A 20773-nucleotide genomic window follows, 5' to 3' on the forward strand; every position below is an offset into this window, starting at 1 on the left:
GCCATCGTGAAAGGCCCATATTGTTAACATTATTATAATAAAACGATGCGTTTTTCACCACTTGTTCTGCAAGGATTAACAGCGTCTTCTCGTTGTAGCTGATTACTAAAACTAAACAAGTCTAGAACCTCCTCTTCTCGTTTAGAAGAAGAAGAAGAAGGAGACGAATTGAAAGATCTCGTAGAGGTAAAATTAATCATGAAGCTCTTATTCTTGTTCTTCGATCTCTTTCCTTGCTTGTAGTTAGGTGGATACGGATAATGGATGGTGATGTTCAGTTCAGGATTTGAAAGAATTTTGTTTGGAATCGTTGAGTTTTTTTTGTTTAGGGTTCTACTTTGACAATTTGATTGTGTACTTTATTGTTTTGGATGTGCTGCTGAACCTGAACAACAACACCCGACGATTCATTTCGGTTTTTGTTCTAGTTTGTAAACAATTATCTCTACTCTTTTATAATATTGAATGTGCATTTTGGGATTATGAATTTTCTGGTTGCTAAGTGTCGTTTACTTGGGTTGAATTTCTTGTTCAATTATTTTGCAGGTACAAATGGAGACCCAGACAAATCAAAGTCCGAAACCGGCCATGACTTCATGTAGGAAGAAGGTAAAGGATGATGCCACTTTCTTTGAGGACGTGAAAGATCACATTGATGACTTTATACATGCCTCAATGGATGAACACAAGTCCTGTTTCCAAAAGACCATCAAAAAGGTTCTTTCTCAACTCTCTTATTATAGCTTAGATTTTTTTTTTTTTTTTTTTTTTTTTTTTTTTTTTTTTTTTAGATTTAGTCCTCGAATAAACTCTCTTAGCTGGTATTCAATGTTTCAGACCCCATGTACTCACTCATAGGAGATTGTTGAATACACTTGCTACAAATTGTGATTTCTGGCGTCAATCAATTTGCTCTTTACAGCTCCATTTGGTGATCATCTGTCTCCTAAACTTAAGCTTATGTATGTTGATTTCAGATGTTTGGATTGTCAAAGGCGGTCGCAGAGAAGCAAGCTGTGGAGGCAAAGGGAGTCGAGAGTCAATTGCCTCTTCAGACGACAGTCTCGGAGTAAAGACTAGCTTCTTTCCTTCTGCGTTTGATGTCGTTTCTCTTGTTTAACATCACATATAAGTTTCTTTGTAAATCAACTTTTCCGACCTAGAGACCAGATTTGAATTCAAACATTTCAAATGTTATTGGTTTGATCTTTGTTAAACAAACAGCTGGTAACATAGTTTCTATTAATCATACAATATACTTGCATACATAAGAGTCGTACAACAAAGAAACAAGAGAAATATATTGCATAACTTAGCCCAAAGTTCCAAAAGATATCTATATTAGGTTCTGGATACCAATATCCAATAAAGCCTCGTATGTTGTTTGTTTCATCTTGAACAGAACAAGCTGCTCCGGTACACGTTTACAGATATGATTTTCAAGCTTGAAGCTGCAACATACAAGAACATGACTTATGAATGCCCATCTCAACAAAAATATACCATCACACTTAATCTAAGCAGGATAATATCTGAATGCCATTGTTACAAGACATACCAGAACAAGTATCAATCCAAAATTAATATTATGAATTCATCACAAAGCCAATGTCATTGGAGTCGGGAGCATACCTTTATCAAACTGTTACAGTTAGACATCGTACAATGGTGGAAGGTTCTTTCAAGGTAATGACAATATTAGACCACAGGACCGTCCCCCAAATCTTTCCTCCTTCCCTCCTTTCCAATCTGATCTCCGTGCAACAGATTTTGGTTGAACCCTTCTCAAGGTTAAACATAATCGCAAGATTTCCCCCGAGATTCGACATTCTCGAGCCATCACGCTTGTCAGGAAGATCGTCGAGACCCTTCAAGCGATCCCAAACCATGGCAATTGGATCAAACACCCATATTCTATTCTTGCTACCAAAAGTGTAAATCTTTCCATCAATGACGCAAGAACCAACACTCCATTGTGTGTCCAACAACTCATCAGTCTCCAACGTACCTTCTTTAGGATCATAAACAAAGCTATTCTTTCGATCCATAATGTAAATCTTATCATCTATCGCAAAACTTCTGATGGTTAAGTCATGCATTTCCACATTATTAACACCCAAACCAGACTCCCAAGTTTGAGTCTTTAGATCAAAAGCCTCTACCCAATTCACAGACAGAGGGTTACAACCTCCGATTACATACAATTTCCCATCAAAAAATCCCACGGCGGCGCAGCCACGTGCCTGCTTCATGCTAGGGAGGAGACGACACGTGTGAGATGGACATTCGACGACAAACCCAGTGGAGACCAATTCATTATCAATGCATCCACCAAGGACGTAAATTTCAGAATCAATAGCGACAATTGACATTCCCCAGCAAGGAATCGAAGGAAACGACGGAATCGGAACCAATCTATGGTTATTTGAATCATTTCCAAAGGGTTTGAAATTGAGAGTGTACCATCGGGGAGTTTCTGTAGCGTGAGATCTAAGCACAACATAAAGGACACGCTCGGTGCGGCGAAGTAATGACCTTTCAACGTAGATCTCCGGTGAAGCTATGAGACGCCTAAAGGTCTTGGAGACGAGTGAAATCACCGGGTAGTAACATTTCGGCAAGCGTGCTAAGCAATTCAGAATGATTTCGTCTGGAAGTAGTAACAGATACGATGAACAGGACGGCGATGGATCATGCTGTTTCTTTGGCGGCGGTTCTTCAGCGATTGAGCTTACGGAGCTCGAACTCGCGGCGGAAAAAGGCATAACCGCTGCTATGAGCTGCTTTTTTTAGTCAAAAGTTGCAAATGAACAAAACCGATCATCATGTCTTCTCGCAGACATACAAATGGGTTGAGTACTTTTATCGAAGTAAAGCCCAATTATGTTTTTAAATTTATATTTATATTTTAAATTAAAATTTAGTCACCCTGATGGGCTTAGGCCCATATTTCTCTATTAATGTGTACTTTTTATAAGGTATCTTTTATACTTTCTCAGTTTCCCGCTTTTATTATCTTTAATCACCCAAATGGGCTTAGGCCCATATTTAGATAAAGGCCTCAATGTGCGATTTTATAAGTTTTATCTTTTTCGCAAGCATCAAATTTCCCGCCATGTCTGCGTCTCACTTTATTGGAACAAGTTTTTCGTTTTTAAAATCCCCAATTCATAAACCCTGATGGTGTTTCCTAATGGAATCAAAGCTCGCGATTACTAATGGCAGATTTTTCGAGGTAGCTTTTTTCCAGCTATGTTTTTGCTTTAGTTATTCATTTTCTAAGACAATGATTCGTGATGACGTTGGAGTTTTCATTACAAATAACCTTAATACAGATTCATTTGTTAAAACTGGAGAATCGAAAGATATGGAGTCCTCAAAGATTATGGGAGAAACATTGGAAGTAGGAATATAGATATAAACAATAATTCGCAATTGACAGGGTTACGAGAAAAATCGACCGGTGAATCCTCTTTTATTCTCGATGGTTTTGATTTACTGCAGCCTCATGTTTCTCATCCTGCATAAACAAATTATGAATCAGATTGGTGTCTTTGGCTTGGATTGTTTTGTATTCTTAATTATAGCAGAATGTGTCTTTTTTAGGACAATACATACCTTTTTTCCTCCTGACTAAGCCTGCCATTAGTGCAGCCTCCACTAGTCCTGTAGTTTGGGAATGGAACATGACCGTTCTCTATGCTGTTGATGTCTTGCACTAAGAGTTCGTAGTGTCTCTTTACCTCCTCTGTTGTTTTTCCACCCACGACTTTGGCAACATTTTGCCAACGGTTAGGAGTGTCCTGGTCATAGGTTGCTAGAGCCTGCTCAAAGGCTTTGTTCTGCTTAGCAGTCCACGAGCCAGAGCTCTGAGAAGACATTGAGCTTGATGCCATGTTGAGTTATAGACTAATATAACTGGTTAGAAAGAGATTATTTAAGTATGGGGAGATTACGAGTCAAGAGGATGATATGTGCATAGATGTTGCAGAATGCTTCCTATTTATAAGGTGAGTTTCGGTGGTGCCAGATGTAGCAAATATCTTGCAAAAACGAAGAGAATTTTAAGTCATTGTCTCCATAGTAATCGACTAATGAGCAAAAAGAGAATATCAGCAAGTATTGTGGAGATCAGTATATGATACTTGGCAGAAATATTTCTTCTGTGTTTTTTACTGCTGTGATTACTTTCATGTCTTCTTGATTGAGTTAGAGACGTGTTACCGTCAGAGCAGGTTTTCTCATTCAATTCTAGATTTAAGTCTTCATCTACTTTGGGAAACTCTGGCCTAACGTTATCTCTGATATACATTGACTACAACAGTAAAAATTTGCAAATACATTGGATCTCATTGACTATCATTGTTTCTGATATTAACTAGGTGGAACTTTTCAAGGGTTCACCATGAGCCATATAGCTTCTCTTTAACTAAAGTCCTTGCAGGAAAGTTGGAGATCAAACTTTATTGTTGATTGGACCTCAGGGATACTCTGTCTTGAACATCATATCAAGATACAGAAGTCTCTTTGAAGTTTGGCAACGTTGCTTTTCTTGGTCATCTATATTATTATTTGCATTTTGGTCTTAGATGTCATACTAAATAAATGGTCACTACTTACTTCAATAACTAACATGGTATGATTCATGCGCATTAATTCTTTAACATGCTTACGAGATTTAGTCTATCTTGTGGATGTGCACCAATTTGTGGCCTTGCGAGATATTTCCATTTGTGGAATTGTGGTACAAGTTTTAGGTTTTAAGATATTGATGTTCTGAGAACTCAAGAGACTGCCATGGTTTTGGGATAAACTACTTTACAAGAAAGAAAAGTTCAAACAAGACAAAAGAATCTTAATCATGAGACTGATGGCTCAATATATTCTAGAGGTATAGTTGCTAGTTGCTACGGGATTCTACAAGTAGGCATTTCACGATATATATTCTCATCATTGTTTCCTTCTTACCTAGGTGTTAAAATGGTAAAAAATATACATTTCACTTTCAGCGTCTTGTAATCTCTTGAGCTGTGAGATAATAGTTTATGTCAGAAACATCAGAATTGGTTGTTATGCAATATGGATTCGCTGCATCTTTACTTTTGTGACATGAAAAGTTACATAGGGTAAGATTTGGTGGATTTGATTCCATATCTCCATCTTCAAGTTGCATTTCCTATAGTGAAGGTACCGGCCATTTTATGAAACACGTTGCTTAGCTGGTGATGATTGGTGTAAATTGCCACTGTAGCTTTACAAGAATATGTGGGGAAAAGAAAGGAAAGGGTAAGCATTATATTCCTCAACTAGTGGTAGCTCCTTTTGCAACTTGAGGAACTAAATCCTGATGTAATCTTAAGTTCCTTTGTAGACTTAGCTGTTGTAGCTCAATGAAGATGCTTATTTCTATGGGGTTGCTATAGTAGTTCATAATAACTTTGTTAACAAATGCTAAGTTTGTTTTTTTCTTCCAAGCGGTGCAGACTGTTGTTGTCACTTGGAGAGTGAGTAAACAGAGCATTGCTCAACAAGCCTACACATTTTACAAGAGACAAAAGTACACATATTGTAGCATATCCAAAGTCTCATCTATGTGATTTTATTGTTTGTTTAATAGTCATTTTATGGATTAGGATTTACATTTTTGGTTTGAGCTCATTGGGCTACGTTGACGATGATATCCTTTCACGATAAAAAGATGCCGACAAAAAGAAAAGTAACGGAAGGGGAATATTCGATGAATATCTTGTTGTCTATATATTCTCAGTCAAAAATTTAAACAGAAGATACTAGTATTAAATACCCAATGTCCACATTGGATCGGCGCAAAACTGAGTGACGATCATTTTCGATAAAATAGCACTAATTATTGGTAGGTCAAAAGTTAAAGAACTAATCAATTTCAAACTATAGTAATTATTGATAAGAAAATCATTTGAATCCTTTAGCTGCTGTTCGATTAAATACATGTGTCTAACAAGATAAATTATTTGAGGGAAAATCTCGAATCTGGTTAAAAGGAAACGTTATAAATTTAGTAAACAACACGCGAATTAACATTTCGTTCCAGACAAAGAAGACTTAAACGAAACTGTTTCATCAAAAAAGTAAACCAAACGAACGATAACCAAACCAGAAGTGGTGACACAAAACCAAATCTAAACCAAAAACAGAGCAGCAGCACGCAAACAACTCTATCTTTGATTACCAGCCGCCACCACCGCCTCCGTAACTTCCACCATCACCGCCTCCGTAGCCACCTCCCTCACGGCGTCCACCACCACCGTATCCTCGGCCACCACCGCCTCCACCAGATCCGTAACCTCCGCTACGTCTCTCGTAACCACCACCGCCTCCTCCTGAGTATCCGCCGCCACCGCCTCCTGAGTATCCACCACCGCCTCCGCTGCGGTAACCACCACCGCTTCCACCACGGCCTCCTCCGCCACCGCCGCTACCTCTCGACTGAGCCTCGTTCACGGTGATGACACGTCCATCGAGCTCTTTACCGTTCATCTCTTCAATCGCATCCCTCATGGCTTTCTCGTCCTTGAAGGTGACGAATCCGAATCCCCTTGATCTTCCACTCTCGCGGTCGTTAATGATCTGTAAACAAACAAAATCATACACATCAGCAAAAACAATCGTGGAAGGAATATAAAACAAAGCGATGAATATAAAGCAAAAATCGATCGATCTCCGAGCTCATAGAAGCAGGAAGATGAACGTACCGATGGGACAAATTAAGTAACAGTAACAAAGAACGAGAGAGAACATAGTAACAGTAATCGAATCAAGTAACAGAGAAACAGATCGGAATCAGATCCGTCGAGGATCAGAATCATCGGAATCGGCTCGATCCGGGAGACCGATCTCTCGTGTAACAGACCTTAGAATCGATAACGTCGCCGAACTGTGAGAACGTCCTTTGAAGATCTTCATCATTGGTGGCCCAGGCAAGGCCGCCGACAAAGCACCGGTACTCAACTTCAGACATTTTTTTTTGGGGAAAAGAAGAGAAATTAGGGTTTCAAAATGTAAGAGAGAGACTTATGTGATTTGAGGTGATAAGACGCAGCCTTAATTTATAGAACAGGTGTGACGTAATAACTAGGGTTAAACATGTTTTCTAGGGTTTGCTGAAAGATTTGTTTCAACTTACTCTGATTAAGATGTGTGGTTAATTGGGTTAGTGGTTAGGCCCACATCATGTGAGCATTTTCGATAACTAATGATTTTTTCTCCTCGTTTCGAGCAAAAAATATCTTTGTAAGAATATCTTTTATTCCTTAAATGACAATTTTGTCCTTCGTCTCGTCGTCATTATGTCATACAATAGTTGGGTCTGAGTTTCGTTTATTGGGCCTATCTAATTTAATTGGAAAGATTATAACTTCCGGCCCAATGAATCTGACGGCGAAATTAGTAAAACAATAAAATGAAATAATATGCAAAGACTATGACGATAATGTGCTATGGATTTACATATTTGTTTTGTCATTAATTATGACATGCAATAAATTCATATGAAAAGATTCTTATCGCAATAGCATCGTGGACATGTTACAGTCTGTAATATCCAAACTTTAGCATAGACGTTTTTTGTTGTACAAATATTTTGGTATGTTAAGTGATATTCAAATGAAAGCTAGATGTGCAGATATGTGAACATATAAATCTTTCAATGGAATTCAATTTTCAATCATTGAATATTTGGATACACTCGCTCTGTACTTGAAATATTTTGACTGTCTGAATATTATTTTTTTACAGGATTAATTATTTTGTATACCAAAATTAGACGGATGAAGAATGAAGATGTAGTAGTTATACAAAGTCAATTACAAATGGTTCAGTATCTTGATTTCGATTTTTGTGCTGAAAATGCTGACTAAAGCGTGTAGAAGAGCTTTTTCAACAAGAAATAACCTGGCTAAGATTTTTTTAAGAAATCTGATTATTAATATATCGCAGGTAATATGAAAAAGTATCGTCGACTTTTTATAAGAGTGACAACTAAATCATTTTGCTCATAATAAAGCCACAATTATTATTAGTATATTTTGGTCGTTTTAATACGAGGAAAAATAATTGTCATACAAAATTTACAGAAATGGAGTAGCATCGTAGCTCCTAGGAATTCAATTATTTATTTGCAAAACTACTAAAATGGTGGTTATCATATTAAACGTCAGCAGAAACTTTAAGTATTTTTGAAATGATATTAATTTAAGAGTTCGTTAAGCTGTCTTGGGCGGGATCGTTGAGAGTCAAACTCCTCAAACGACGCCGTATTCAGAACTTCACTTTCAATTACTGTATCTGCGTCTCGGTCACGAGATCGAACCATAAATCTTGGGAACGTGCACGTATACAACGAAAGATCCACCTTCTCTCACTTTTTTTATTTTCTTATACTTTCTTCTCTTTTCTTCGAACGGCCGCTGTTCTTGACCAGTCTGAAGCTTTCTCTGTCCAGAACAGTTCTGTAAGAAGAAGTTTTTATCAAATATTATATAAAAATATCTGTTTCGTATTATATCAGACTTTCCATCTTTCTCTCTCTAAATCTAGGACAAAAAAAAACATGGAAGAGTTAGAGAGAGAGAGAGGCAGCAGAAAATGATTGGTAAACAACAATGAATCGTTTTTGATTCTGAAGTGCACAGAGAAAAGTAATTGCCAGAGAAAGTCGCAGAGGTAACAGAGTGAAGAACCTTTTTTAGTATATATCTTTGTTGAATAATCACAAAAAGAAAGTTTCCTTTATTGATCGGATTCGAAGGAAACCCAAAAAAAAAAGAGATTTGATTATTTCCATAAATCGCGAAGCTTTTTTCCAATTGAATCTTAGGCAATGAATGGCTTTAAGTTTTTCGAAGTACTAGTCGTCACCAGGGTTTAGAGAAACCATGGTGGTTCTGAGGAAGACATCCTTGTTGGTCTTCTTCTTATTCCTCCTCTTGTTGTTAGAGTCAACGTTTGAGCAACAGACAAGTTCTCTGAATGAGAAATCGGCGCTTCTGCTGTTAAGGTCTTCTCTTGGGTTACGAAGCAGAGATTGGCCTGTAAAAGGCAATCCTTGTCTGAACTGGAACGGCATCAAATGTGATCAGAATGGTAGAGTAACTAAGATCAACATTTCAGGGTTCAGAAGGACAAGGATTGGGAATCAAAACCCGGAATTCTCAGTTGGTTCTCTCGTCAATCTCACCCGTCTAGCTTCCTTCAACGCCTCAAGGTTCTATCTTCCAGGTCCAATCCCGGCTTTGTTTGGATCGAGTCTGTTGACTTTAGAGGTGTTGGACCTTAGCTCCTGTTCAATCACAGGAACCATCCCTGAAAGTTTGACTCGGTTATCACATCTCAAAGTTCTTGATCTTTCAAAGAATGCGATCAATGGGGATATTCCTCTGTCTCTTACCTCTCTTCAGAATCTATCAATCCTTGATCTTTCCTCAAACTCGGTGTTTGGTTCGATTCCTGCTAATATTGGGGCACTCTCAAAGCTCCAGCGTCTGAATCTTTCGCGTAACACCTTGACTTCTTCAATACCTCCATCACTCGGAGACCTCTCTGTTTTAATTGACCTTGATCTCAGCTTCAACGGAATGTCAGGTTCGGTTCCATCAGATTTGAAAGGGCTAAGGAACTTGCAGACATTGGTAATTGCGGGAAATCGCCTTTCAGGATCCCTACCTCCTGATCTGTTTAGTTTGCTGAGTAAACTTCAGATCATTGACTTCAGAGGCAGTGGTTTCATAGGCGCTTTACCGTCCAGGTTATGGTCGTTACCGGAGCTCAAGTTTCTAGATATTTCTGGAAATCACTTCTCTGACATGCTGCCTAATACCACTGTCAGTTTTGATTCTACTGTCTCCATGCTTAACATATCCGGGAACATGTTTTACGGCAATCTCACACTTTTACTGACAAGGTTCCAAGTTGTTGACCTGTCAGAAAACTATTTTGAAGGTAAAATTCCTGACTTTGTGCCAACCAGAGCTTCATTGAGCAACAATTGTCTTCAGGGCCCAGAGAAGCAGCGGAAGTTGTCGGATTGCACTTTGTTTTATTCAAAAAAGGGCTTAACTTTCAACAATTTCGGACAACATGAAGAGAAGAAGAGTTCTAAAACTTCCTGGTTAAGCCACACGAAAATAGTTATACTTGCTGCAGTTGGAGGGTCTATATTGCTTATGCTCATTCTCATAGTGTTACCAATAACAGTGAGTTTCTGTGTCCGTCGAAGAAACAGATCATCAACAAGTAATCATCCTAGAGGAAGACACAACGGTGTTGGCCCATTACCTCCTGATGAAACACTTCCCTCAAGAGGAGGAGTCTCTATAAACTTTGGGAGTCTTGGATCATCATTTACCTATCAGCAGTTGCTCAATGCCACCAAGGAGTTCAGTGATTCAAACCTGATCAAGAAAGGACAATCTGGGGATCTTTTCAAGGGAGTTCTAGAAAACGGAGTTCAGATCGTTGTGAAAAGAATCAGCTTGGAATCTACAAAGAACAACGAAGCTTATCTAACCGAGTTGGATTTCTTCAGCCGGTTTGCGCATCCGAGAATAATCCCATTCGTAGGGAAGAGCTTAGAGAGCGCAACTCATAAGTTCTTGGTATACAAGTACATGCTGAATAGGGATTTACCAAGCTCATTGTTCTATAAATCCAATTCCCTAGTTGACAACGGATTGAGATCTCTCGATTGGATCACCAGACTGAAAATAGCATTGGGAGTAGCAGAGGGACTTGCTTACCTGCACCATGATTGCTCACCATCCGTCGTCCACAGGTATGAAAAACCATTCCTTTTACTCTTTTTTTACTTTCAAGCCACCATTAGTTCATTACTGATCTTGAGTCTTCCAATGTTCAATAAGGGATATTCAAGCAAGTAGCATTCTCTTGGATGATAAGTTTGAAGTTAGGCTTGGAAGCTTTAGCAAAGCTTGTCATCAAGAAAACAATGGCCGTCCACGGAAAATAGCCCGATTGCTCAGACTATCCCAGTAAGTGCCTCTGATTCATCATATAACCAATTTTGATTTAAACATCTAACAAACAAGCTTGCTACTGTTTCCCTCTTCAGGTCTTCTCAAGAAAGTGTTCCTGGTGAGTTTATCTTCAAATGCATAAAACAAGCTTGCTAATTTCTTAACTATTCTAACAATCCCTAAAATTCCCAGGGTCTGCAGCTACAGCAACATGTGCCTACGATGTGTACTGCTTCGGCAAGATACTTCTGGAGCTTATCACAGGGAAACTCGGAATCAGCTCATGTAAAGAAACCCAATTCAAAAAAATCCTAACCGAGATCATGCCTTACATTTCATCGCAAGAGAAAGAACCCGTAATGAACATTCTAGACCAATCTCTTCTGGTCGACGAAGACCTCTTAGAAGAAGTCTGGGCAATGGCAATCGTCGCTAGATCTTGTCTTAACCCAAAACCAACGAGACGGCCGCTTATGAGACACATAGTACAAGCCTTGGAGAATCCACTGAGAGTTGTGAGAGAAGACAGCAGCGAATCTGAGAGATTCCGTACGACTGGATCTTCGAGAGGATCTTCGAGTAGCGGTCGAATATTTGGTAGTTGGAGACAGAGCGTGTCTGATCCTGTCGCAGCGGGAACAAGTAGCCTTCTGTCTCAGGCGGAGGGTTTAGCGACTGGATCGTCAGCGAGAGGAAGTAGCCGTGGCGCGTCGAGTCGACGGAGTATGAAAGATGTATAGAAAGAAAGACACACACACACACGATCAATATTTATTTTTTGACGTCAATTTTTAATTATTTTTTATGTGTGGTTATGATTTGATCTCTTGTTGATAAAAAATTCCCGTTAATTTATAATATTTTTCGATGATCAAACCAGACCAGTCTTTTGAGTTTTGATATTCTCGGGTAGCAAACTAGCAATTCGTTTTGTATGGGGTGGGAATCGAAATGTTTTATACTTTGGGGCAATTATATAAAAAACGAAAAGTTTCTGTAATGATGTGTGAATGAGGCTAATAAATGGGCTGCTGTTATCTAACCACGTTGCATCTTTGCACTTAATGGGCCTCTTGGCCCAGTTACTTATTTATTTGATCTAAGTTCTTATTCCTTACATCGTAAATACCACCTCACAAACTTTATACCATACAAAACCAAATGCTAAGTGAAAATTAAATTTGACAAGCCAGATTGCAATTAAGAGTATACACATGTTTAAGATGGAATTGTCAAGTCCAATAACCAAAGGTAGAATTGTAAATACCAAGAGATAATCAAATAAAGTATCTTGAATCAAAAAGATAAATCAAAATATCACTCATATTCCAACTCGGCAGATCGGATTCCGTTTAATAAGATCGAGATCCACCTGCGACAAAATAATGACACATGGATTGAATATATATATTTCCAATAGAACAAAGAAATGTTTACACAAAGTTTTCTTGATAAGTGAAGATTTTGTGCATACCTTGTATATACAAAGAAAGACCGTATGTTTTTTCTAGCCTCTCGTCGAAAGCAATATTGAAAATCTCCTAGAGTGAATCCGAGTACTTGATGTTGTATACCTGAACAACCCACGATCTAAGATGAACACTCAATACATAAATTTTACCTTGTATTATACCCACGGCCGAAGATAGTTTGTGGGCTTCTAGAACCGTCGAACGGAGATGGTTTCTCACATAGTTGGGATAATAAATGGCTTGGAATGTGTTCCACAATTGATTGCATCGATAGTTGAGCCGTTACTCACATATGTTGTTTGAAGTCAGAAAGTGGGACCACCGGTCACAGTACATACATATTTTCAGAGTCACCAAATTTCTTTTCTAACGAAAACCACTAAAACCAGCAATTCCGTAAAGCAACAAAAAATACGTCTTTCTTAACATTTAATTCCGATCGGACTTGATATAAAATTTGAAAAATCTATTTTCGTTGGACGGAGGGAATATTACCTAATTATTATATGTACTGCATCTTAATTATTATTATTATTATTATATATATAGCTTTGTTACATAATCTGTGTTATCTAGATTCAATAATTACAAAAACCAAAACATCACGTAACACCAAATTAATTGAGAAAAAAAATATAAATATAGAAAAAAATAAAAAAAATATATTTAAAAAAATCTCAAGTAAATCATATAAAGCAAAAACAATTACGCCAATGTCGTCGTGCACAATGATGAGTTCACCGCAAATATCCAGCAGTTACAACGTTGTTAATGTTTAAGGAAATTTGATGTTGAGAGCTGCTTGGACCGTATCTCAATACTTATGTATGTGACAATAGATTGGTACCAATGGACATTAGCTACACTAGATTCTATTGGGCCACATTGGCCCATTCCAAACATACGTTTTCTCCCACATGTTAGGTGCTGTTGCGATTGATTCTAAAAATATATGCCATTGGCACAAGTATAGACTATGCATCCTAAATATGTATGCCATTAGTACAAGTACAAACTTTATACCGTACAAAACCAAATGCTAAATGAATATTAAAATTCGACAAGCCAGATTGCAATTAAGAGTGTACACACGTTTAAGATGGAATTGTAAAGTCCAGTAACCAAAGGTAGAATTGAAAATACCAAGAGATAACCAAATAGAGTATCTTGAATCAAAAAGACAATCAAAATATATCACTTAGATTCCAATTCGGCAGATCGGATTCCGTTTAATAAGATCGAGATCCACCTGGGACAGAATAATGACACATTGATTGAGTATATACATCAACAGAACAAGGAAATGTTTATAGAAAGATATCAGAATAAATTAATATCTTTGTGCTTACCTTGTGTCCAAACAAATCTCGGATGTTGTCGATACCGTATAATATCATTGTTGGTCTGTTTAACGAACAAAAAGCAAGAAAGAATCAGCAACGACCCTGAGATGTTGAAGGGAATTAAAAACTCGTACCTTTCAAGAGAGAGACCCCAAGCGATGACTCTAACATCCTCGGGGAGACCCATCGGTAGAAGCATTTCGGGTCTGAACATCCCAGAGTTTCCAATCTCCACCCACTTCCCTAAACCTTCATGGTAGCTGACATCCAGGAACAGGCAAAGTTTAACTTTTTCTCTCTATTCTTACGCAATTTAGATGACTATATTTTTTTACCAATTACCTGAAAATCTCCATGCTTGGCTCTGTGTAAGGGTTGTAAGCTGGCTTGAAACGCAATTTCGACATCCCTGAAAAGTATGATCCCGTAAAGAGTTAGTATTTCTCTCTTGAGCCTAAGCGAACCAAAGTTAAGATTCAATAGCGAAGAGTTTACCTAAGCGTGAGAAGAAGTCTTCTAATACACCAATCAGGTCTCCAAGTGTAAGGCCCCGATCACATATCAAACCTGATCCAAACATGAGATCATTTAACCGATTATGAATAAAGTTTGACAGAAGATTATGCTAACTTTAATATAACTCCCCACAGTGACAACTCTGACCATTAGAACTATACCTTCAATTTGATGGAACTCTGCAAGGTGGGTCCGATCAACAGCCTCGTTTCTGAAGACACGGTCAATCGAAAAGTACTTCTTGGGCACAAAAGGTTTCTACAGTAAGATATAAATCTAATTATACTACTGAATTTTGGAAACCAACGTCTCAAAACCTGTAAGCTAAAGTCTAGTTGAACCTGTGCTAGTGCATAAAGCATCCTAGATGAGACAGCCGTTGTGTGGGTACGAAGAAGATTCTTGTTTGCTTCTTCTCTTTTCCAATCATAATTATACCTTTATTGCAAAAGGCCATGTCAGAGTGATTGCAAATTAATTATTATTTATTCAAGGTGGTAAGAAGATACAAGTCAATTACCCTCTTGATCCATAACCACCAGACTCATGAACACGTTTCACCCTCTCAACATAATCTTCCGGAAGTGTTCTTGTAGTAGAGGGAACTACATTCAAAGATTTACGTCTTAAATGTAAGAGTTATCTATTCTTTGAGATGTCAACAAGCAACCTAGAAATAGCTGTCCTAAACAACAAATTTAGTGACAAAGGATTCAAGATTTGAACCTTTTAGAAAGAAGGTGTCATGAGAATCACGAGCAGGGTGCTGCTGAGGCTGGAACAAAGCATCAAAATTCCAGAAGCTGTAGCGTATATGAATCAGATTAAGATCAGCCAACAAATAGCAAGAAAAGGATGTATAATTAGATATCCTTAAAGCCTCCATGGAAAGCTGAAAACCAAGATTCTTAATAACTAGAGGATACCTGCTCTCCACATAGTTGTTTGTTGGCATCTCCTCAAACCTATGACCACATAAGGCTCACCATTAATTTTAGCAATCAACAGAAAAATGGGGAATTACAATATATGTGAAGAGTTTCTCTCACCCCATCTGAACAAATATGTCTTTAAACTGCTTCCGCACCTAAGGTACAAGAAAAGTAATATAAATAAAAACTATAGAGGTTTGATAAAGAAACAACAAGCTTACACTAAAGGGATACGACAAGTTCATTTTTTGTGTCATGTTACCTTGAGAAGAGCGTGAAGATGCCCAGCGTCAACAGGCGCTCCTTTAGCTTTGAAGTTATACTCCTTAAACTCTAACTCTTTCCAGCTGCAAATATACCAAATTCCTCTCTTAATTGCATATTCAACCTACAATAGCATTAAGAAGTTGAAAAAAAATGCAAGGAATAGGACAAACTTTTGAAGATTTTCTCGAGTCAAATCGGTAGCCACTTTCTTTCTCTCGGGAGCATAATTAGGACCTTTCTTTACGGAATACCCCTTCCATATCCTGAGAAGTAGTAAAGATATCAGCTATTGATAATGATGTCTCTCAATAGGAACGAAACATAAAAGAAAAGTAGAATCAATTACTGTGGTACTATGAGTTTTCTGGCTTTAAGAGAATTGATACTTTCTTTGTCAAATTCCTGAAGGGGAAGAGAGAGTGATGCTCCAAATTAATATGAATCATTAAGGTAAATACAACAGAGGAACTCTCTACTGAAATAACATAGCACAAACCTTCCCTTGTTGTATTTGTAAAAGCTGGCCTTTCACTTTATCTTCTACATCTTTAACCTACAAAAAAATGGTTCAGATTGATGCAGACTAAACAATTGAAATGATTCATACACTACCAAACATCATCCAAAAACGGAGGTAGCAAACAGAAAGTAAAAACAATCTAGCGTTACCTTCCTCGAGACTTGCTTTCCCATTTCCACCCACTTGTTTTTTCCAGCTTGAGAACAGCCGATCTTGAAGACTGCAGGAGCTAACTTTTTCTGAAATAGCACGAATTTTACAGTAGTTGTTTTAGCATATGACTAAACAAATCCCACACTATATACATCTACATATCCATTGCAATCAATAACCTGGAGCTCATCTTTTGATATGCTGCCTTCTTCAGGAACAGCTAAGAAAAGTTGAACCTCTGGTGACCCTTCTGCCGCATATTTCTTCCCTTCATCAGTCAGAATCCATGTCTCCTTTTTAATGTCCTGCAGAGAATAGTCAACCCATGTGACTGACAATGCAAATCTAGTCCACTAAACCTTGTTAATGATAGAGACTTATGGCAAACTGTGAGATTCATCAGTGGCATTCATGGAAAAGTACAAAACTTTCAACCAGATATCAAAACGTCTTACTCTAACACCCTAGACCAATAATCCAAACCCTTTTATCGAAATTCCAGCACGAGTACCTGAACATCGATGTAACGAAAACCATGGAGACTTTTGATGACATTGACGAGTTCGTTGTGGTCGATGTTGAACTCGGCAGAGAATTGACCCGAATCAGTGATCTGTTCATTGTTCTGAAGGAACCCTAGTATCGCCTCTTCCGCCATAAGTAATCTCTTGAAGTGTTTTTTTTTTTTTTTAATCGAAAGAGCTTTGCCCTACTCTTCTATCTCCTCCGGTCAAAAACAGAGAGTGAGTAACGCCGCAGAATAGTATTTGCATTAAATTGGTTTTTAAGGGTTTGACTTTAGAGTGCGTTTTTAATAGTCTCCAATTACTTTTGAAATTGCAACATAGACCCAAATACTTTTAAAAGAAAAATGAAAGCTAAAAATTTTTTCACTATAGTAAAATATGTAAGTTATGGGAGGAAAGCAAACTCCAAACGAGTTAATGAACAAATAAAACCAAATAATAGTCCTTCTTGCACATATCAGTGAATGATCAACTAATTAAACACATGTCTGATAAGCCATTGCATCAAACATCAGGAGCAAGAGCACGCACTAATTGATTTTTCTCATCGGTTATAAAGACAACGTCAGACCACTTAAGCAACCCCCAAATCTCTCCTTGATGTTTTTTTTCAATAACAACTTCTTCACACCAGATTAGTTTCTTCTTAATAGTCACGCACTCCTCCCACAAAAGAACTATGTTTCCTCCATAATTCACCATTTTAACACCTTCACCACGAGGATTCATAATCGACCTGCGCACGAATCCTTTCAAATTTTTCCATATTTTTCTACATGAGTCATACCATTGGAGCATCTCGTAACTATAACGGTAGAACACGTTCTCTATCACACAATTAGAGAAATGAAATCCATGACTTAACGATAAGTGTGGCTCTCTCCATCTACCTTTGTGTATCTCGTAAGTCATGAAAGTTGCACGATTATTTTCTAATGAACTTACGTGGATAGCTTCTTTATACCCTACGATTTTGTAATTAAAACCTCTGCATACCTCTTCGTTAGGAATCTGCAAAAACTCCCATGTTTGGGTCTTCGTATCGAAAACTTCAATCCAATTTGTTGAATCGAGATTCTTGCAGCCTCCTATTACATATATTTTCCCATTAAGGACGCAAGTAGATGGAAAGTCATCACGTGCCACGCGCATGCTTGGAGCCTCACGCCATGTATGAGAACGGCAGTCCATGACCATGACCTTAGACGATGCACTATTATTTAAGTTTCGTCCACCAATAGCATAGATATCAGAACCAACCGCTACAACACCTGATCTGTAGTCAAAAGGAGAATCAAGAGATGATATTGGGACCAAAATTTTGGCGCTGCTACTTATTTTTTGGCGGAGGGTGAAACAAATTTGTCTGTAATCAGTATTCGTACGGAACCGTAAACACACGTAAAGACCACTGCTAGTACAACCTAAGAATGATCTAAGCTCTTGAAGCTCCGTTGAGGCAATGAGAGACCGGAATTTCTTGGAAACGAAGGAAAGGCTAGGGTAATACACTTTGGAAACACGGGCTAAACAGTTTAATACCAAATCATCAGGAAGCATCGAAAACGTCATCTGTGACTCATCTTCCTTCGACATTAACATAATTGTGGGATACGTGAACGAAAGCTTCGTACGTACGTTTTCGCTTCCTCTCGATCTCTAATAATAATCCTAAATCCACTGCCACAAATACAGTATATATGCACAAAAATTAAAACTCGTATCCCTTGGAAAGTGGAAAAAACTAATTTGTATTAAAAAGATTTAATTTACAAACGATATATGACGAAAAAAAAAAGATTTAGTTAACAAATTGTACTGTTACGAATATATAGATTTTATCTAAAACTGATTTACAGGGATGGTAATATTTTATAGTTGACAAAAATAAAAAAAGGATGACATGATAATATTTTCTTATGTTTATTTTTAACGCACAAAAATAAAAACTAGGGAGGGTGTATAATGCATAAATTAAAAGTTAGAGGGCAAATTTGTGCTACTTCTGCAAAACTTAAACGATGCCGTTTGGGTTGTAGGGTTTAGTGCATCCGTGCTCTGTTCACTTGTTCCATTTCGCTGTGTAAGAAAAGAAAAACGAAACTTTCGGTTGTGCGAAATCTTAAGATCAAAGATGGCATCGTTTTGCAGATCAGCGTTAATGGCAGGTTCCAGAAACTTAGTATCAAGATCCAGAACCGTAACTCAAAAGTCCCTCAATCTTAAACCCACAACTACTTCATCTCCTTTCGCTTCAATGTCTCAATCCATCCCTCGCGCTTCGAGGTAACTACTTCACCTTTCAGCTGATTCAAGAAGTTTAACTCATTTTCTCTTATGCTCAACTTTGGAAAAAGGAAATTTAGAGAAAATATTCAGCTCGTTTTAATCAGAAACATTTTATGTGAAGGGTTCTCTCTGCTTTGGGAAGTGTTGAAACGATGATTCCACTTCACAGTGCCGTTGCTTCAGCTCGTCTCCGGTCAAGCATCGCTGCTGATTCCTCTTGTTGGAGCTTGCTTTCTCAGGGTATCTTTTTTCCTCTATTTTTTTGCTGTTTTCTTGCAAATTATCCTTAAATTTGTTGTCTTTTTGGTGGGTTGATTCTGTTTTCTGCTTTATCTGTTGTGCATTTGGAAAGTTTTTGAGAATAAGATTGAAACAGGAGATCAATTTCTTAGTAAGCTTGAATCTCTCTTATGAAATGGGATCACAACTCTTAAAAAGATAGCAAGTATTAGATGATATTCTTGAATAGCAGCATAATTGTGGCAAGAGATTTTTCATTAGTCTACACTCGTTGGATTCAAAGTTTTTTTTTTTAGCTCAAACAATACTGATTAGATGTGAAACTGGATGATATCTGTGAAAGATATGTTTTTTAAGTGTACAAAAGATTGTGGCTTCACTAGATATAGTTTCGACTGGGACAAAGCCTGATAAAGATCAAAACTTTGAAGAAAGGAACTGTTACTTCTCTTATACAATCATGTCTTGTTGAGATATATGTCTAGTTGGTCTTAGATTATTTAGTTGCTCCTTCTGATTTTTCTAAAACTTTGCTTCTTTCTCTGACTTGTGGTTCTTCTACTTAATGCGATAGGACTTGCAACGCCTTTGTGACCCCGGTCTGCTGGATCGATATAAGGCGGAAATAATCAATATATTACAATGAATGAACAAGAATAGTGTTTTTTTTTCTAGTTCGAACTCTATCGTCAATGTATTGTTGTGTGGTTCACAAGGACTTGTTGTTTCAAACTTCTTGCAATCTATCTATTCGATATTTGGATCCACACATTTTGGGGCCTTTTTCCTTCACTAAAGTCAGCATTTGCTTTCTTTTGTTCATGCACATTGTAACGAGGAACCTCTGCATTTTTCAATTTCTGAATCTTGTTCACTGATCCTCTTCCCATTTCTCTCATCTCTTTAGAACTGGGAGTTCCTCGGTGACACCATCATTAGCTTTGGTCTTGGTCTTGAAGCGTCCATGGGTTGATACTTGATATTGTACTGTTTAAGACTACTTGTGACGTTGCCAGCTTCTTAGACCGGTTTTCTCCGGTTTAGGATCAGGTTGTTTCCCAATTTTATGTTATCGTTTAGACTTTAGATCTTTTTTGAGCATGGAAGGGAGTTTAGCATCATTTTTTAAGTATTCTAGCGAATTACATAAGAATTAGTCATTCTAACGAACTTAAAACCCGACCAACTAATAATTGTGAATCCAAATTTTCTTGCAGTGTACTCATAAACTCATTCTTGGTCACCAACTATGTATATAAGTAAGTAACTATATAATATTGATATTTTTGAAACAATATACTACCAAACATATTCGAGAGCCCCACATTCACCAGACAATTCGTCCAACGCCAATCTCGCCAGCCTTTAGCTTAAATTACCAAAGGGACAAAAAAAAGTTAAAGATGAAGAAAAAATATAATACAATTTCCGTTAAATTTACTTATAAACACTAAATTGCTAGTCAAAATTTCATTACCTATGAATAATATTTAGAAAAAAAATAC

The 20773-nt window shown here is 37.6% G+C and overlaps 8 protein-coding genes across 23 annotated transcripts; 3 read left to right on the forward strand and 5 right to left on the reverse strand.

The window, feature by feature from the left end:
* Positions 1–69: 69 nt before the first annotated feature.
* On the forward strand, positions 70–1251 carry AT4G39235 (uncharacterized protein; the record flags this gene model as incomplete). Of its 2 annotated transcripts, none has more annotated exons than NM_120084.5 (3): positions 70–186; positions 547–717; positions 978–1251. In NM_120084.5, the coding sequence occupies exons 2-3, from the start codon at positions 553–555 to the stop codon at positions 1071–1073; spliced, it is 261 nt and encodes an 86-aa protein (NP_568055.1). In that variant the 5' UTR covers positions 70–186; positions 547–552. The 2 variants fall into 2 exon arrangements, with proteins under 2 accessions (NP_568055.1, NP_001328086.1); NM_001342529.1 differs by lacking the exon at positions 70–186 and adding an exon at positions 200–427 and having other exon boundaries at positions 978–1073.
* On the reverse strand, positions 1189–2839 carry AT4G39240 (Galactose oxidase/kelch repeat superfamily protein). Its single transcript, NM_120085.4, has 2 exons — positions 1633–2826; positions 1189–1451 (listed from the first exon to the last, which is right to left on the reverse strand). The coding sequence occupies exon 1, from the start codon at positions 2763–2765 to the stop codon at positions 1638–1640; it is 1128 nt and encodes a 375-aa protein (NP_195635.1). The 5' UTR covers positions 2766–2826; the 3' UTR covers positions 1189–1451; positions 1633–1637.
* A 397-nt stretch (positions 2840–3236) lies between these two features.
* On the reverse strand, positions 3237–4168 carry RL1 (RAD-like 1). Its single transcript, NM_120086.3, has 2 exons — positions 3619–4168; positions 3237–3520 (listed from the first exon to the last, which is right to left on the reverse strand). Exons 1-2 carry the CDS (start codon positions 3894–3896, stop codon positions 3496–3498), a joined length of 303 nt encoding a protein of 100 aa, NP_195636.2. The 5' UTR covers positions 3897–4168; the 3' UTR covers positions 3237–3495.
* A 1699-nt stretch (positions 4169–5867) lies between these two features.
* Positions 5868–7255, reverse strand: CCR1 (cold, circadian rhythm, and RNA binding 1). Of its 4 annotated transcripts, none has more exons than NM_179192.2 (3): positions 6890–7118; positions 6354–6606; positions 5938–6224 (listed from the first exon to the last, which is right to left on the reverse strand). In NM_179192.2, exons 1-3 carry the CDS (start codon positions 6995–6997, stop codon positions 6205–6207), a joined length of 381 nt encoding a protein of 126 aa, NP_849523.1. In that variant the 5' UTR covers positions 6998–7118; the 3' UTR covers positions 5938–6204. The 4 variants fall into 4 exon arrangements, with proteins under 4 accessions (NP_195637.1, NP_849523.1, NP_849524.1 ...); NM_179193.2 differs by having other exon boundaries at positions 6456–6606; positions 6890–7061; NM_179194.1 differs by having other exon boundaries at positions 6045–6317; positions 6510–6606; positions 6890–7056.
* A 1094-nt stretch (positions 7256–8349) lies between these two features.
* Positions 8350–12031, forward strand: AT4G39270 (Leucine-rich repeat protein kinase family protein). Of its 10 annotated transcripts, none has more exons than NM_120088.4 (4): positions 8350–10807; positions 10896–11024; positions 11105–11127; positions 11202–11980. In NM_120088.4, exons 1-4 carry the CDS (start codon positions 8913–8915, stop codon positions 11747–11749), a joined length of 2595 nt encoding a protein of 864 aa, NP_195638.1. In that variant the 5' UTR covers positions 8350–8912; the 3' UTR covers positions 11750–11980. The 10 variants fall into 10 exon arrangements, with proteins under 10 accessions (NP_195638.1, NP_001329134.1, NP_001329137.1 ...); NM_001342530.1 differs by having other exon boundaries at positions 8475–8488; positions 8575–11024; positions 11202–11937; NM_001342533.1 differs by having other exon boundaries at positions 8350–11024.
* A 105-nt stretch (positions 12032–12136) lies between these two features.
* Positions 12137–16970, reverse strand: AT4G39280 (phenylalanyl-tRNA synthetase, putative / phenylalanine-tRNA ligase). 2 transcript variants are annotated; one of them, NM_001204035.1, is made up of 18 exons: positions 16724–16969; positions 16392–16517; positions 16209–16298; positions 16036–16092; positions 15886–15941; positions 15710–15802; positions 15535–15619; positions 15390–15427; positions 15267–15305; positions 15067–15143; positions 14861–14945; positions 14682–14778; positions 14502–14598; positions 14320–14391; positions 14167–14233; positions 13959–14084; positions 13831–13885; positions 12137–12381 (listed from the first exon to the last, which is right to left on the reverse strand). In NM_001204035.1, the coding sequence occupies exons 1-18, from the start codon at positions 16868–16870 to the stop codon at positions 12331–12333; spliced, it is 1458 nt and encodes a 485-aa protein (NP_001190964.1). In that variant the 5' UTR covers positions 16871–16969; the 3' UTR covers positions 12137–12330. The 2 variants fall into 2 exon arrangements, with proteins under 2 accessions (NP_001190964.1, NP_195639.2); NM_120089.5 differs by lacking the exon at positions 12137–12381 and adding an exon at positions 13457–13730 and having other exon boundaries at positions 16724–16970.
* A 273-nt stretch (positions 16971–17243) lies between these two features.
* AT4G39290 (Galactose oxidase/kelch repeat superfamily protein) lies at positions 17244–18341 on the reverse strand (the record flags this gene model as incomplete). Its single annotated transcript, NM_120090.1, has 1 exon — positions 17244–18341. One exon carries the CDS (start codon positions 18339–18341, stop codon positions 17244–17246), a length of 1098 nt encoding a protein of 365 aa, NP_195640.1.
* Positions 18342–18745: 404 nt separating this feature from the next.
* AT4G39300 (envelope glycoprotein) lies at positions 18746–20508 on the forward strand. Of its 2 annotated transcripts, none has more exons than NM_179195.4 (3): positions 18746–19025; positions 19150–19268; positions 20176–20504. In NM_179195.4, the coding sequence occupies exons 1-3, from the start codon at positions 18874–18876 to the stop codon at positions 20193–20195; spliced, it is 291 nt and encodes a 96-aa protein (NP_849526.1). In that variant the 5' UTR covers positions 18746–18873; the 3' UTR covers positions 20196–20504. The 2 variants fall into 2 exon arrangements, with proteins under 2 accessions (NP_849526.1, NP_568056.1); NM_120091.3 differs by having other exon boundaries at positions 18756–19025; positions 19843–20508.
* Positions 20509–20773: the final 265 nt, after the last annotated feature.

This window comes from Arabidopsis thaliana, chromosome 4, assembly GCF_000001735.4.
Source record: "Arabidopsis thaliana chromosome 4, partial sequence".
NCBI classification, from domain to species: Eukaryota; Viridiplantae; Streptophyta; class Magnoliopsida; order Brassicales; family Brassicaceae; genus Arabidopsis; species Arabidopsis thaliana.

Excerpts from the sequence above, each read along its gene's own strand:
- AT4G39240 (NM_120085.4), bottom strand. The coding sequence starts at position 2,765 with ATGCCTTTTTCCGCCGCGAGTTCGAGCTCCGTAAGCTCAATCGCTGAA.
- RL1 (NM_120086.3), bottom strand. The coding sequence starts at position 3,896 with ATGGCATCAAGCTCAATGTCTTCTCAGAGCTCTGGCTCGTGGACTGCT. Across the intron at positions 3,521-3,618 it reads CTTAGTCAGGAGGAAAAAAG|GATGAGAAACATGAGGCTGC; the intron begins GTATGTATTGTC and ends TTGTTTATGCAG.
- CCR1 (NM_120087.4), bottom strand. The coding sequence starts at position 6,997 with ATGTCTGAAGTTGAGTACCGGTGCTTTGTCGGCGGCCTTGCCTGGGCC. Across the intron at positions 6,607-6,889 it reads GCGACGTTATCGATTCTAAG|ATCATTAACGACCGCGAGAG; the intron begins GTCTGTTACACG and ends GTTTGTTTACAG.
- AT4G39270 (NM_120088.4), top strand. The coding sequence starts at position 8,913 with ATGGTGGTTCTGAGGAAGACATCCTTGTTGGTCTTCTTCTTATTCCTC. Across the intron at positions 10,808-10,895 it reads TCACCATCCGTCGTCCACAG|GGATATTCAAGCAAGTAGCA; the intron begins GTATGAAAAACC and ends ATGTTCAATAAG. Across the intron at positions 11,128-11,201 it reads TTCTCAAGAAAGTGTTCCTG|GGTCTGCAGCTACAGCAACA; the intron begins GTGAGTTTATCT and ends TAAAATTCCCAG.
- AT4G39280 (NM_001204035.1), bottom strand. The coding sequence starts at position 16,870 with ATGGCGGAAGAGGCGATACTAGGGTTCCTTCAGAACAATGAACAGATC. Across the intron at positions 14,946-15,066 it reads TGACACCTTCTTTCTAAAAG|TTCCCTCTACTACAAGAACA; the intron begins GTTCAAATCTTG and ends CTTTGAATGTAG. Across the intron at positions 14,779-14,860 it reads GGTGGTTATGGATCAAGAGG|GTATAATTATGATTGGAAAA; the intron begins GTAATTGACTTG and ends TTTGCAATAAAG.
- AT4G39300 (NM_179195.4), top strand. The coding sequence starts at position 18,874 with ATGGCATCGTTTTGCAGATCAGCGTTAATGGCAGGTTCCAGAAACTTA. Across the intron at positions 19,026-19,149 it reads TCCATCCCTCGCGCTTCGAG|GGTTCTCTCTGCTTTGGGAA; the intron begins GTAACTACTTCA and ends TTTTATGTGAAG. Across the intron at positions 19,269-20,175 it reads TTGGAGCTTGCTTTCTCAGG|AACTGGGAGTTCCTCGGTGA; the intron begins GTATCTTTTTTC and ends TCATCTCTTTAG.